General features: G+C 39.4%; 1 protein-coding gene across 1 annotated transcript in view; it reads left to right on the top strand.

Moving 5' to 3' along the window:
- The window catches only part of PLXDC2 (plexin domain containing 2), a 412416-nt gene that overhangs the window by 157546 nt on the left and 239174 nt on the right, over nt 1-15696 (top strand). The window contains exon 2 of the mRNA XM_046678478.1: nt 2377-2588. Within this exon, the coding sequence (XP_046534434.1) occupies nt 2377-2588 (212 nt within the window). The remainder of the gene's footprint in view (nt 1-2376; nt 2589-15696) is intronic.

Here is a 15696-nt window from a genome sequence, read left to right as displayed (position 1 = left end):
GAGATGGTAGAAAGTACCATATTTTGTCTTGTGTTATAAATATCTAAAAAGAAAATGGTAAAATCAATGTCAGGCAATTAATATCAAACAATAGCACCCATTTTAAAGAAACCAAGAGTTGCTTTGAAATCCTGTTTAGAAGATTTTAATAAAGATGAATTATTTGAAGTATTACGCCTACTTTTTCTGATTTACATTATAGAGGACTGATAAACCTCTGGTTGGAGCCATTCTCTTTGTGTGACTTTTTTTAAAACTGTTTTTGTATCTAGGCCTGCAGATGGACATTCTAACAAGGGTCCTGAATAGATTTTCAATTGTTCCTACATGATTATTTGTATCCAGATAGCCTGTCCCCTAGTGCAAGGGAAATGCACCTCTCTAACGTAGACATAAGTTTTGTGCTAGGAGGTCTTATCTGGTTGTTATAAAAGTTTATTGCTCACTTTTGTTCTAAGCTGCCTCATATATTTTTGATAATGAGGCAGGATATATAAATAAAGCAAATAAAATTGTTTTATGTAGCTTTGACTAGAATCGTAGGTCTTAGAGGCTGACACATCCTCAAGAAAAGCTGTCTGCTTCTGCAGGTAAGATATTCCCATTTGAAATATCGGGTAACTAAAGCACAGAGACTTTTGTAAATTATGTAGATCCCACATCCAGCAAACCTATCAGAAAGACTTCCAGCCCAGATCTCCTGAATTCTTGTACAGTATTTCTTCCATTACTTAATTCTGCTTGGTCTTATTATTCTCAACAATTAATTTATTCATCCATTGATTCACTCAGTCAACAAACATTTATTGAGCACTGTTCAATGGCCAGTAGGGGCACAGTGTTAAAAAAAGAAATGTGTTCTATAGTGATGATGACAATACTGATTAGACACACTTAGTGAACATGAAATATTTGGAGGGTGGGAGGGGACCGTGATCAACCCCTTACATATGTGAGTTTTTTCAGCCTTACAACAATTCTATGAATTGAGCACAGTACATTTTTCTGGCTCTTGGGTTCCTTTCTGTGGACTTCTTGGCCATATCTGTCTACATGGTTCTTTAAGCCCCAATATTCTCTGAGCCCAAGGAAAGGTTTAGATTCCCAACACTATGGTGTGTTTCTCTCTGAGCTGTATCCACTAAGGCGTTAGGAGTGGGAGATTTTTTAAGTTCATGGTGGACCTGAAGAATATCCTCTCTGTCTAGAAGAATTATCAGCACCCTTCTGAGCTGAAGGGGAGATATTTTAGGTCATTTGCATGTGACTAGGAATGATAGCCTTAACTAAGTTGTTAGAGTTCTAAGCAGCTTATTCAATGATATTATAAGCTGCATTAAATACATTTTGTCTTCTTGGAATGTTCTTGTATTGAGGGGAACAGCACAGCTATAATGAAATCACTGTTCTCTCAGCCCTTTATGAACTCATATCCTGCTGGTTATAAAGCCTGTCAATTCATATCTTTTGGTAATAGTTGCATAGAAGAGTGCTGTTCTTCTTGGTCAGAAACTGAATTTCCCATACTTGTGGTACTCCTTCCCCTGCTGACCTACTGAAATGAAAGTCTAGGAGCAATGATGAAATCTAATTTTCCCTCCTGGGGTAGCAGGATGAGCTGGGTCAGCAAGGCCTGTCCCTACAGATGGCTTTAAAATACCTTTGTGATTTGATCTCCTTGCCTTCCCATCCATTTCTCTAAGTGCCTATCACTGTCATCCGTTACCACCCTGACAAGATTCCAAGGTGAGAACAGCACAAATGAAAGAGAGCGTGTGTGATGTCTCCTGAGGGGGTTGTTTATTAAATGAGTTAGGCGATGGAGCAAGTCTGACTTGCGAGCTACAGGGTAATTTAGCACATTCACACAAAGATCATCCCATGTATTATTTAACCCGTTCAAATACATTGTCGTCTCTTTGCTGCCCAGCATAACTCAGGTGAAGTGAACGTCAGCTCACAAGTTAATAATGTCTGACTTTGATTTTCAAATGTGCTGGAAATCACTTGGTTTCTTTCCTTTGTTTGCATTGTAGCTTGTTTTCTCAGAACGACGAGAGAATGTTTATCAAGTATGTGTGTGGTGGGCGGGGAGGGAAGGGAATAAAAATGCATTGCTTCAGAGATGCACATCTGTTTTAGGGACTCTGCTGGATCTGCACATTAACCATTGTCATGACTTATGGCGTGTCCTAAAATTGCATTCTACTCAGAGTTGTTCATACGGACTCAAAATATTACAATTAAACAGATTTCACTGTTGTGAGTGAGTTTCCTATTTTCATGACTCGCAGAATGTGTTTTCTGCTCTAGTAGATGGCATGGGTATGATTCATAACAAGTGGTAACTCATTATTTTCTTTCTTTTTCAAACAGATTGGCAGTATCAAGTTGCACAGGCCTTCCCGCAAACAGAAGAGGAGGTGGAAGTGGACTCACACGCATTCAGCCACCGGTGGAAACGGAACTTGGATTCTCTCAAGGCAGTAGACTCGAACCGAGCAAGCCTGGGCCAAGACTCCCCAGAGCCCAGAGGCTTCACGGACCTGCTCCTGGACGATGGGCAGGACAACAACACCCAGATCGAGGTAAGGCAAATAATCTGGGTCATTGAAACAGATTAATGAATACATGTCTTGGAAGGCACCCAACTTCCATGTATATATAAACAATGACCTCAGCTCAAGCTAGAGCTTTTGGACTTCTTTGTAAGGATCAATTGAATTCATTATATTCATTAATAATTAATTTGTTAATATTCAGTAATTCAATAAAATTATAATTATATTAAATAAATAGTAGCTAAGCCATTAAATCACAAATTCATTTACTCAGGAAACAGATAAACAGGTTCTTGGTGTGGTGGTAACAGTGAGGGGACACAAAGATGAGTAAAATACAGCACCTGCTTGCAAGGACTTCATTGTGTAAGGAGCTCTAAATGCCATAACCAAATCATCCCTGTGCCATGTGATATGTACAAAAAAATATAGAGCCTGTAGCGTGGCATGGAACAAGGAGTGATCCATCCCACTTGAGTCTGGGGGAATGGGCTGTGTCAGAAAGGCTGAGGAGCGGGCATTCAGGCAGTGGCTTGGCAGACTGAGAGGAATTCATCCTATTGATAACCTGCCAGTGGTAGGAGAGATTTTTGGCAGAGCGAATTGCTTCTGCAACGGCTGCATCTTACAGGGGCATGATGTGCTGAGGAGTCTCGTGGGTTGACCAACTGTCTCAGTTTTCCCAGGACTGAGGGGTTTCCTGGGGTGTGGGATTTTCAGTACTAAAAGTGGGGCAGTTCTGGGCAAATTGGGATGGTTAGTTACTCTTCGATTGTTAGTAATTCTTTGCTGTGGTTGGAGCCATGAAGTAGAAGGAGGATGGTTGGAGATTGACTTGGTGAGTATGGAGTTTGCTGAAGGCAGATTTTAGGGTCTCCCAGAGGCCTCAAGGGTGGTATTGCACTGTTTAAGTTTCCATTGTCCTTAGCATTACAAATCATAAAATATGATCTTGTTAGTACACTAGGTATAATAGAAACAATCAGGTGAATCTTATGGAAATAAGTGAAAACCACCCAAATGAGAACAAACCCTGGCAATTAATTCAGTTTGCTATAGCAAGGGAGTCAGCCACCATCACTTGCCTTTGGCAGGGACTCAAATGCAGGCAGAGGAGTTGGGAAGGTTTCCAGTTACAGAAAGAGAAGGCCCAGGTAAGCTCTGATGGGAGGCTGTTGGGATGGAGAAGCTGGACGAGGGCTAATTAGAAGCAGAGCATCTCACGTGATTGGTTTAGGGGGCATGTTTGGCTTTCTGTGATTGGTCCTCCTGAGATGGATGCAGGAACAGAAAAAGAAGGGAAACTGTCAGTTATGAACCAAGTCCTGCCATTCTGGGCTGATTGCTGAGAATGTTGTGTTTTGGCTTCCTGGACTGGCTGCTGTAGAGGTTGGGGTCAGAGTTCTATTATCATCCGTGGTCTGGCCGTTGTCTATTTGTATATTCTATTTCAATCTGAAGTTGTAGTTTCTGCATTTTTCCAGGTGACAGGTTTATAATTTTTAAGAAGCAGCATTCTTTTCACTGCCCTGAAATACTCATTATTTAGGAAAAGAGGTCAACTGCATGAAACAGATACTATATAGTTGGCAAAGAGTAGCAAGGCATCATTTTGTTCCCTCACAGTGAGAGGGAATCTTTAGAAGATCTGAGGCACAGGCCATTGGGATTCTGTGCATGTGAGAAGCTCAGCAATTTTCAAAACCCCTCCACATCTCCTTTGCTAGTATGTGACTCTGGTGGTCCCCGGCTGCCCCAGCCAGGCCCCTTAAGAGGCAACAGAGGATGTGCCAGGAGCAGAAGTCATATAATATCTGTAAGAGGCTATTCTGACTCCTGCAGAGTGCCTGCTATTTTGGCAACAATGTTGTTATAGCAACTCGAAGTAGGCAACATAATTTTTCCCTGAGCGGCTCTTTAGCTAGGGTGCAGCATAAAGAAAGGAGAGCAGAACAGAAGCAGAGGTGTTTACTCTCTGCCCAGAACTAGTACCCTGCTGAGATTAAAAGGGGAGAACATAGATTGCTAGAACTCTGTGATCTCGATGGAGGATGCTAAATTTTCCTGATCAGTTGTAAAATAGAAAATTCCATCGCTCAGGGATGTCTGAACCCCCCTCAAAATACAATCCCAGTCATTAATGATAGCCGTGATTTTGTTATTCAGCCAACTTTTTTCTTCTCTACCTTAACAGAGGGAGAGCACATAATGTCAGTGGTTTCGAATCAGTAAAAAGAAGGAGGAAGTATGGTGCAGGGAGCTATTTGCTGGGTGTTCACTCCCTGCTAACACCTACCAGGTGCTGTAGTGATGGATACTATCTTGCTTAGTCCTTCCATCAGCCTAGTGAGATTTGCATCACTGGGTAATCTCAATGACTTTCACACGAGGGCAACTTCAGATTTAGCGTTAGTGTTTTTTCCTAAGGTATCCCATTAATAAGTAAAGGAGTTGGAATTCAAACCCAGGCTTACCCAGTTCCCAAGGTTTATCATTTCTGCTTGACTTTGCTTCCTCTAATATAAGGACAGGTAAATGGCATTTTGATTACATAATGATTTGGGGTAATGGCAGCACCTGCATATCCATGAGAGAGTAAATTTGGGTTTCACTTTGGCTAGAAGGGGTCTTGTCTTGAAGCTAGATTTGTATAACAAGAGGACTGCTTTTTTTTTGGAAAGTTTATTTATTTTGATGGGGTTCTGGGGATTGATGGAGATTATTGGGGCTCTACAGTCCCATAAGTCACTTCTTGGCACCACCACTAGTTTTGGAAACGAAAGCCCACATCTGAAACTTCTCTGCAAAGTTTATTTATCCTGGCCCTTGAAATAGTAATTTTGAACACTGTTGCATCTCTTCTGGGGAAAATAATTTCGCCTGATTGAGTTAAACAGGAATAAGAAAGAAAGGAACCAAATGGTTATAAAGTGACTACTCTGTGCTGGGCGTTGTGACAAGATCTTTCTTATCTTTTAGGAATAAGCATCTTGATTTATAATGGTTAATACAAGCAATGAACATGTGTGCTTTTTCCTTTAGATGCTTTAGATGCTTCCAAAGTTGATGTCAGGAATCAGAATTATTTTGCCTGAGAGCCCTGGCTATAGTAGGAGCTGTGAAAATAATTTGTTTCCCAGGGAGGCTAAAACTACCCAGAATGTCACTCCTGTGCGTGTTCTCTTCACTTCTGCCATTGTCTAGACTTTATACTCTATTTTCATCACTAAACAAAGACAAAAACAAAACACAATAGCATGTTTACCGTTTTGGCACCAATTCGTTATGAAACAAAGACTGTTATTCTCCTAAACTGGTGACAGTATTTTTTCTGGCTCTGCACAAGAACAGATAATGGAGGGATTGTAAAGCTTAGCATCCAAGTTAAAGAACTCTTCCAATTGAAGTTTTTTGTTGTTGTTCTCCGTATTTTCTTTTTAAATATCCTTCCCATAAAGATGTAAAGATGTTTTGAAACCAGGTGTATTTCCTGGTGAATAAGCGGGCACTCAACACTGAGCAAACGCCACTGTTGATCTGAATGTTGATTTATACGAGGCCTTTCTTCTTGTATTTCCTCTGTTCCTGTGGACTTGTAACCACTTAGCAAAGCAAGAAGAAAAGCACTTTCTTCTGATTGGTAGGTATTTAAAGTGAGGTGTCATAAAACCGTCCCTAGCATGCTATGTTTTGTAATTATTTGGGGGAATTTAAGGGCTTCCAGGACTTTCAGGTGAGGTTGAATTCCATTCATGATTCAGCCTTGTGTGAGCAGCCTTCAGTGAATTTTGTGACCCCAGAGACACATGCATGCATCAGCAGCGTGTGTGTCTCCACCTGGCTGCTGGCTGCCCTGTCATTTCCTGGCACAGAACTCTTGCAGCATCAGTGGTGCCTTATAGAGTGGAGAGGGCTGGTGAGAATTCCTGATTTGCATGATGCTCAGTTTTACCAGCCTAGTCCCGTAGCTGATATTGGTAACTTACAGTTCTTCACTTTACAGAAATCAATTTCAAATTCCTTTGTAAAACCCTGAACCAAATCTGTGGTTTTTACCACTTATTCACGTGCAGTGTCTGGAGCATCGTATTCCCTCTCTTGGGACAATGAAAGTATTTCTGAAAAGGATTATTAAGTGTGATGTTTTTGCCTTGATTCAAAAGCACCTGTGGCTGGGGGCAGTGCAGTGGTGTTTAACAAAAGCATGGATGGAATTTGCTGGATGACTTGAAGAAGGGAAGATTTAAAAACAGGACTTATGGGTCATGTAAGTGTAGCTTCACGATCCAAACTGACCTAGAAATTGTCAACTCGGCCAGTGCCTCTAAGGTCATGCAGATGTGGCTAGACCACAGACCACACTTTGAGTTTCAAGGGGTTAGGCCACAAAGCAGAGTTAGCTATTGGTTTTGAGGATATAAATTTTGTGAAAAATCTTAGATTAAGTTTAGTTGCCTACCTTCAACATGTCTTGTGGATTTCTCATTCTGGTGCCAAATTAAAAATTGAAGGCATATCGAGCGATTATTATACCATCTATGTAACAGTTGTATCATCTATGTTTACGTTAAAGCTATTATCTTAGGAAGGTACAATTGAGAATCGTCAGCAAATATGTGTGATAAATGCAGCTAAAAACTAGTGATCAACCGTTTTTCTTCTAAATGCGTATGTAAAAACTCTCTTTGATCTTCTGCTGTGGCATACATTGGCAATTGTGTCTGCATCTTGATTTTAAGAATTGTACAATATGTTTCTTTAAAAAGTTAGCAATTGCTAATTGCCGCACACAAGGTTATTGTGCGTGTTCTAATATTTTATTGCAGTCCAAAACAAGGTAATCTATTTGAAAGGAAAGAGTTCACTGGCAAATGCTTAGTCTAAAAAAGAGTGTGGTTGTTTGATGATTATTTTACAAAGAAAAAGGCAAATTCCATAATGTTCCCCGTGGGCAGAATGTCCGTGGTATGTTTGCAGTGTAGACAATACATCTGAATATTCTGAGATAGTGAAAAATCTATTGCTCATGTGTCTCAAGCCTAAATGGACTTTCTCCATTTCAGAGATCTGACAATAACAATGATAAATATAAATATAGGGTAGTCATAAGACACATCATCCCATTTCACAGAAATAGAGTAATGGAAACTTGCAGAATACTGCTGGGCTGCTATTCTTCTCAGTGAACTCATAGAACAGAATATTTATATAGGAGAAGAATGTGATAATGCAGATTTGTGACATTTTTCAAAAGAAATAAATGTACTACCTGATAATGAACAGCTCTGCTACTGTATATTATGAATATGAAAAGCTGGTGTAGATTTTTTTTAATGAAGCATTTCCATCTTAGGGGATTTTAAATATGCAGAGACGTCAATATGTCCTTGTAGAATCCAGAAGCTGTGCAAAGAGGATACTAGGATTAATCCTGAAGAAGCACTCGTATTTGACTCCAGTGAATTAAAATTGTCCAAATGCTTGTAGGTGTCAGATTGGAAGATGAGAAAGAAAACAATGTGAGGGCACACAGTTGAAAAGGAGGAGAAATACTGCGTAGGTTAATCACTACCCAGAAGGAGACCCTTATTCTGTAAAGAGCCATGATTAATGTAGGGACAAGGTGTCACTGAACTAAGTCATGGAGACTTAGGTAGTCAAGTATCAAGGTATTTCTAGACAGGTTTGCACAGATAAGCAGGAGCAAGACTTTAAACTTCCTTTCCCACTATTGTCTTACCCTCTTCGGGCTGCTACAACAAAAATACCATAGACTGGGCAGCTTAAATGACAAACATTTATTTCTCACAGCGCTGGAGGCTGGGAAGTCCAAGATCAAGGAGCTGGCAGATTCAGTGTCTGATGAGAGTCCTCTTCCTGGTTCATAGAGAGCCATTCTTTTGCTGTGTCCTCACATGGCTGAAGAGGCTAGAAAGCTCTCTGGTATCTCTTTTATAATCCCATTTATGGGGGCTCCACCCTTGGGACATAGTCACCTCCCCAAACCCCCGCTTCCTAATACCATCACATTGGTGGTTAGGATTTCAACATATGAATTTGGAGGGACACAAACACTCAGTTCATAACGCTATGCTAGGGTGTTTGGGATTTATCAGGAAGGTACGTGGAAGCCACTGAAAGATTTCCAATAGGGAAAGGCAAGATTGCATTGATGCTCCTAAAATATTGCTGTGGGGGACTGAGTGGAGATCAGACAGCCCAAATCTAGGAATGAAAAGATGAATTAAATTTAGGTGAGAATTGTTGTGGAGTGACATGACATAGTGGTTAGGGGGAAGGCTATGGATAAGCATATGAATTTCAGAAATATTTAGAGTTCTAATCGCTAACTTATGTTAACCACTATGAGCAAAGTTTTGCCCAAATTTCTGGTGCTTGCTTGATTCTGAGAGTTCATTCCAGATCCTTGACATTGCCTTCCCCAAGAGAGTGGCCTGCTACAACCTTGACATCACCCATCTCATGTGGGTTGGGAATTGTCCTCATTTATTCAACTCTGTATCAGCAAAGGCAGTACGTTAACTGATGACAAATCTATTTCAATTTCTTCTGTTTTGGTAACTGGCACAAAAACACATATTTTTAAACTTCTGATTTAATCCCATTCACTTTCTTTTAGAATATTGATGAGGACTTTTCGTTTTCAAAGAAGAAAATGCTCTGAAAATAGTAAATCAGGCAGAACTTATCTGTAATTATTACTCATCCTCTAAAAAGATAATGAGGATTAAAATAGAGTATCATACATCTTGCTCAATTATAGATCATTCTTAGCTTGACATATCAGCTCTTTATTGAAACAAAAATGGAAAAAGATCCATAACTATCCTTCAGAGAGTTCCATAACGAATAACTGAAATATTTCTATGATGCTTCACTATTGGCTAATTGAGTTTACTTAGAGTAATGGCATGGAAACAGTCTTTGGGGTGATGCATACATGTTGTAAAATTATTAATTGTTCTAGTCATACAGTTTATTTGCAGAGCAAGAATTATGTTTGAGAGTGAATAATATTCTTTCATTCTCTGTGTACAAAGAGTAATATTATATTTAACCTCCCCTACCAAGATCCTGAGATTAATTCTAAGAATGTCGCACTGGGTCTTTCCTATCTCAGTCTCCTAGCCTTTCATGAGCACTCTGTTATATTCTCTGCCTCTCTTTGTATTAACTAGTGATGGGGATAGGGAAATTCTAATATAGGGAGCACCAGGGAACTCCTACCCAGTTGAATTTCTATTCTATCATCTTGCAATCTTATTTTTCTTCTTTGCCCACACTAACTTCCCACAGGACATTTAATATACACTTTTATACAAATTATTATTTTCAACATCAAAAATTATAGTACAGCGGGGCTGGCCCCATGGCCAAGCGGTTAAGTTCGCGCGCTCTGCTACAGGCGGCCCAGTGTTTCATTGGTTTGAATCCTGGGCGCGGACATGACACTGCTCATCAAACCACGCTGAGGCAGCGTCCCACATGCCACAACTAGAAGGACCCACAACAAAGAATATACAACTATGTACCGGAGGGCTTTGGGGAGAAAAAGGAAAAAATAAAAAAAAATAAAAAAAATAAAAAAATTATAGTACAGCTTAATGTTCTGGGTCTAGATCTTTAGCTAACTGATTTTTTAAAATCATGCTGAAAAAAAAGATTAATTATTTTGGAAATCCAGAATGTGGCCAGTCTTTATATGCTGAGCAAAGTGTTCAGGGTGAAGGAGCAAGTGGCCACTAAGCATGGGCTGCAATTCAGAAGCAGAAAATCCAGCAGATGCTGGAAAACCCTGTGCTGTCAGCCATGGAGGGGTGTCCCACAGTGGGACAGTGGTCCCGGGAGGCATGTGTCCTGTTTGCTGTCCCTCTGTATTGGGCAAGCATGAAGGGGAATTGCACAGGGGAGAGAAACATTCTAGCATCAAGCAGCAAGCAGTCTGGGCTTACCGGCCAGCAGTTTACAAAGTGCTACAAAAAGTCAGATACCAGCTCCTGAGTTGGAGTCACCAGGTCTCATGGAATGTGGAGTTCAGGCTCAGCCCATCCCCTTGCAGGGAGCATAACCTATCTCCTCAGCTATCTGGTTTCTGGGCAAAAAAGAGGGAGCTTCTGGGGTCATTCACTGGACACTCTCAATCTATACTAATGGATTATGCCCTCAGAACTGATTATTTTTGTGATTTTTTTTTGCAGAATCAGAAGCAGAATAATAAAATGATTGTAGCTCAAAGACTAAACAGGTCTAAGTTGGCACAAGAATGTCAATAGCATGATTTTGATCACTAAACCTGGGGGAGCATTGGAGCTACTGCTTCTTCCCAGGAAGATCTGTAGTATAATGAATCTGCCAGCCCGTATGACATGAACTTACTTCGTTTTTAGAAATAACAATGCCAATACCAAGCCACACCAAGTCTTTGCCAATTCATTGCAAAAAACAAGAATATAAGCCTCTGGTAAACAATGATGTTCTGTAATTTTAGGTAGCACCCAAAAGTTTCTATAGACCTTTATTGAAGATGCTCATGTGTCTTTGTCAAATAGTGTGACTTAGATGGAAACCCTGTTAGATCTCACCACAAGTGGAACATTACAAATATAAGAGACATTTAAAATTTTCTGGTTGTTTAAACTTAAAGTATGAAAAATTGTATTTCTATTTTTAAGAAATAACATATTCGCTAAGTGTTCAGGGGACTGTTACTTCCCCTTGTATTTCTGAAGCAGTTTTAAGGTAGATAAGCGTCTCTTTATAACAAACCACGTATACGTATATTCGCATTCATTGCTTTGCATTTGTCCTAAAGAAATTTGCTAATGCACCACTCTCCACTCTATTAAGGAAGACATCCAATATCCAAAAGTCCTTTTAAGAAGGGGTGGTAGCATTCAGAATGGAAAGAAACTGCTTTAATTTTCTTTTTGTGTATCCCTGAAAGAAAACCTTCCTGTTCATGCCCAAGCAATACGTAGTTGTCTGAATCTGACTGGAAACAAGAGAAGAATTGAACTTTGCAGCCCGTGGGAACAGTTGTTTTGAGCTATTTTCTATATGGTATTTCAAGCCTGAGCTATTAAATTGAAATAATAGTTTGGAATCCATGGCTCTGAATTGAATGAATGGATTAAACCCTGCTGAAACGATTTCTCTTTTACAAGTAATTTCTAGCTCTTTTTGTAAACTTCTTATATTTACGCAATCTCTAGCTTAAAGAACAAAGCTACAGAAAATACTAACATTCGCCTTTTAGACAATTTCCCTATCAGTCATCTATCAATCTATATTATAATGGATTCACAGTGCTGATCCCACTTTTGGCCGAAGGAATTTGCAAGGAAAACTTGCAAAGTGAATTTCTATCTGTTTAATTTAAAATTTTCGGTTAGTCCCAGTACCTTTTATTAAGGAAGTCTTTATGGACTTCCAAAACTAAAAATATTTCATCTTATGATGGGATTTTCTAATTAGAAATATTGCTGCCTAACCTTTGAGAGTTTCGTAATTCTAGTCTGGAAAATTTTATAATTTTCAAAGGTGAATTCAATGATTTGTGATCCTCAGATGTTTTTCTAAGAAAACTTTACAATATAATATTCTCCAGTTTTCTTAGGTTATAGTGCTTTGCACAGTGTTCATACCTGAATGCAAATCTTTACTTATTCTGGAATAAAAGATCATTTAAAATTTCATGTTCTGAAAATATTTATAAGGAACACCAGCAAACCTTCCCAAAGAACTTAAAACAGTTCATCTGTCCATTGTAAATAGTATGTAGAATGATCTGTTATCTTAAAAACCAGGCATAAACAATCATTTTCTCTTTCTTAAATACCAATTGGAGGAATGACTTGTGATCTTTCTCTGTCCTTTGAGTAATCGGATATCACTTTATTAGTTTTACAAGTGAATTGGGTTAATCTTTACCAGAATAGAAGAGGGTCGTATTCAAATGGAAAAAATGCAATTCAAAGGGTAAGAAAGCAACTTTATGAATAAATATGGAAATGTGCCAGACCAAAATATGTATTCATTAAATATTTTTCTCATATTACTAATTGGACCTGGTGATAGTAAAATTATATTCTAACGGTAAACAAACTTTTTAGACAAATCTTTGTATATTATTGTTTCTCACAAAGCTCTGTGGACAGTGCTATTTTCCATCCATAAACCTAAAGAAATAAAGTAATCAATACATTCAAAAGCCCGCCTTCTTCCCTTTTGCCAACAGCCCATCCAACGTGAGTCTGTTTAAGGCAGAAGACTTTAGAAAGCAGCTACAGTTACTTCTTGGTCTACAAAGAGCTTAACTGGAAATCAAAATCACATTTGCCGTGATGGTCAAAAAGTTATTTTGCCTCATTGAATGGATTCACCATGGTCTGAGCAGATTTCGAATGTATTTGACATGCTTCGTTCAAGGATTTTTCAAAACTTTTGCTTTGTAAAGGTGTATTTCTTACCTTGTTATTAAAAAGAAAATTGAAATATTCTGCATATAATCAAAGTTATTTGCATACAGGGACAAAAGAAAAAACTTCACATTTTTATCTTCTTAAGAAAAATGTTTGAACATTTTCAGAGGGAGAAATTTTTTTTTAGTTGGTGATCACTTGTGAATGCAAATTACAGTAAATGGTCAATGACTGTGGGACTGTTCTTCCTGATTTTCTGTTGACTTTCTGAATGTTGGTGATAAAGAATCTAGGAAGAGGAAATGGTTTCCAACTTTGAAACAGTCCACGAAATGAAGCAATGAGTGAGTTGACAGTGTGGAAGCAGAATCTGGGACAAACATTAATTTTCTCACTTTGCTCCTTTTTATTCTAACAGTGCTTTCCACCATGAGCTTCCGTCTGCTCAACAGCCACAATATCAATGTATCACTGTCTTCCTTTGGGCTGCAGTTGCAAAATTAAAACCAAAGATCTTGGCGTTGTAGGTAGTGGTTTTAAAAATCCTATGTGTAGGCAAAGTTGCTATATATTGGAGATATTTTTTTTTCTAGGACTGTAAATAGACATTTTGGTAATTTGTAGGTATGTGTTTGTGTGTGTGTCTATGTATGTGTGTGTGTATGCTTTGTGTGTATATATATGTATGTGCACTCACATATGTGTGCGTACATCATTAATAATCATTGTAAATAAAAGTCACCTCTGGGGGGGAATAAATGGTGTCTTCAGTGGTTTCTTCTGCCTTATACTTAGTTGACACTTGAATTAGGTGTCCTATTTCCCTGAACAATACAACCAGCATGTTTTTCTCACAGGGGCAGCAGTACAAATTAAACAGCTACATGGAGGACTGGCCACGACTCCGTTTTGCTTCAGTGAATGCCTTAAGCTTTCAATATGCTCTTTAGATTGTGGCTCTGGAAGATAAGGAGGAGCCACAACGAAAGGAATCAAAGGATCATGGATTTTCTTAAATAATGGGGATCAGGAATTAGGAAGATGGGAAAGGAGATAAAATGGTAGACTCGAGGCTATAGAGAAACTCACATGAGGTCCTCCAGTTTTCTCTTCCTTCATTTACCCCTTCCAGCGTATGCACACAGACACCTGCGAGGCTTGTTCACCTGGGTCTACTGCAGTCACTGTGGTCCCTCTTCTTCCTTGGTGGCAAATTTGCCATCTCAGCTAAGTAGTTCTTCTGACTAGAAACTCACAGCCTAGTGTCATCTGAAACCATTCTCTTAGTCTCCATTACTGGAAGTCCATGGGAAAAATATAAAGGAGATCTCTTCTGGAGTAAGTGAAAGTACCTCTCTGTTTAAAGCAGGGTTTGACAAATGAAACTCTGTGGATATCACTCCAAACCATATAGCCATGAAATGACCAGACTATTTCAAAATACCAGATCTAGGGAAATCTGGCTCAGATTACAACCTCTGTGAGGGATGAAACAATGCCGGGTACTTTGTTGATGTTCATAAGGCATTCACTGATTTGAAGCAAATGTTGTTGGATGCAGGGAGAGCAGTATTTAACTGAGGGTTAGACATAAACCCCAGAAAGGATAGAGAGACTTTACTTCCTTTTTGACCAAGAAAACCAAGAGTCAATTGTGGCTTAGACTGTAAGTAAAAGAGAATGTGACAAGAGCTAAAACTAGATTACCAACAAAAGCCTGATATTTTTCTTGGTTATTTCCATATTAAAATGAGTAGTGAAGCGGGGTATGCGATTATCGTTTGTCCACTGGGATTCTTGGTACAGCTGTAAATATGTTTTTGCACTCAAATGATCTGAGTACCATTTTCTTCTGCAAAAGAAGAGGTGAAGGATGAGAGAAAGTAAGGTGGTTACAGAGATGCAGAGAAGGTGCTTATCCCGTGTCCGTAGGGCACAGGAACAGCAATACATCTGCAGTGCCTTTCTGGAAAACATGCTTGTTTCCACTGAGTCCTCCATCTACTTGTGCTGATTGAAGCCCATGCTATATGTGCAAGTTTTCTCCCTCCACCCTACCAAGCTGTATTTTGAAGAATTACGTGTTTGAGGCTGTCCACATACAAAATAATTGGAAGGGACAACAACACTGGTATTAATAGCATCACTCCTTGTATCATTCTGGAGCAGAGCAAAGTAAAGCCACCAGCAGTTTGCAACGGCAAGGTTGCACTTGCAGGAAAAATATCCTTTGGCTTTAGCAAGCCTGCTGCAACTCCTGCTCTTACGTTGGTCGTTTTGCTGCTACTGTGGCTGTTTTTATCCACTTTTCTGCCTTTCTCTCAGCTTCCCCTCTCAGGCAACCACAAATTGAAATGCTAGAAAAGCACACATGCCTGGAGGAAAAGAGAGACAGATAGAGACAGAGACAGAGAAGCACCTTCTGATTTCTTCCCATGCCGGTGATGGCAGAAAACCTAAAGCCAGTGCTGTGAATCTTAAACTACCTGCCTGACTGTTAATTGGGCTTTCTCCGGTGGCAGCAGGCATCATAGTGCTTCTAAGATAGGCAGGAGCCATTGGGCATCTAGATAGGAGAAAAAGGGATGAGGTTCGTGAAAACACCGGACCCTTCCAGGATTGTGAACCCATTTACTCCTTGGCGAATCAACCATGGCCATAGGCTTCCTTTAATAGAGTAATTTGTGTACAGA

The sequence above is a fragment of the Equus quagga genome, chromosome 12, assembly GCF_021613505.1.
Source record: "Equus quagga isolate Etosha38 chromosome 12, UCLA_HA_Equagga_1.0, whole genome shotgun sequence".
Taxonomy (NCBI): domain Eukaryota; kingdom Metazoa; phylum Chordata; class Mammalia; order Perissodactyla; family Equidae; genus Equus; species Equus quagga.
Note: the sequence above shows the minus strand (reverse complement) of the source record. Positions and strands in the feature narration are given on the sequence as shown.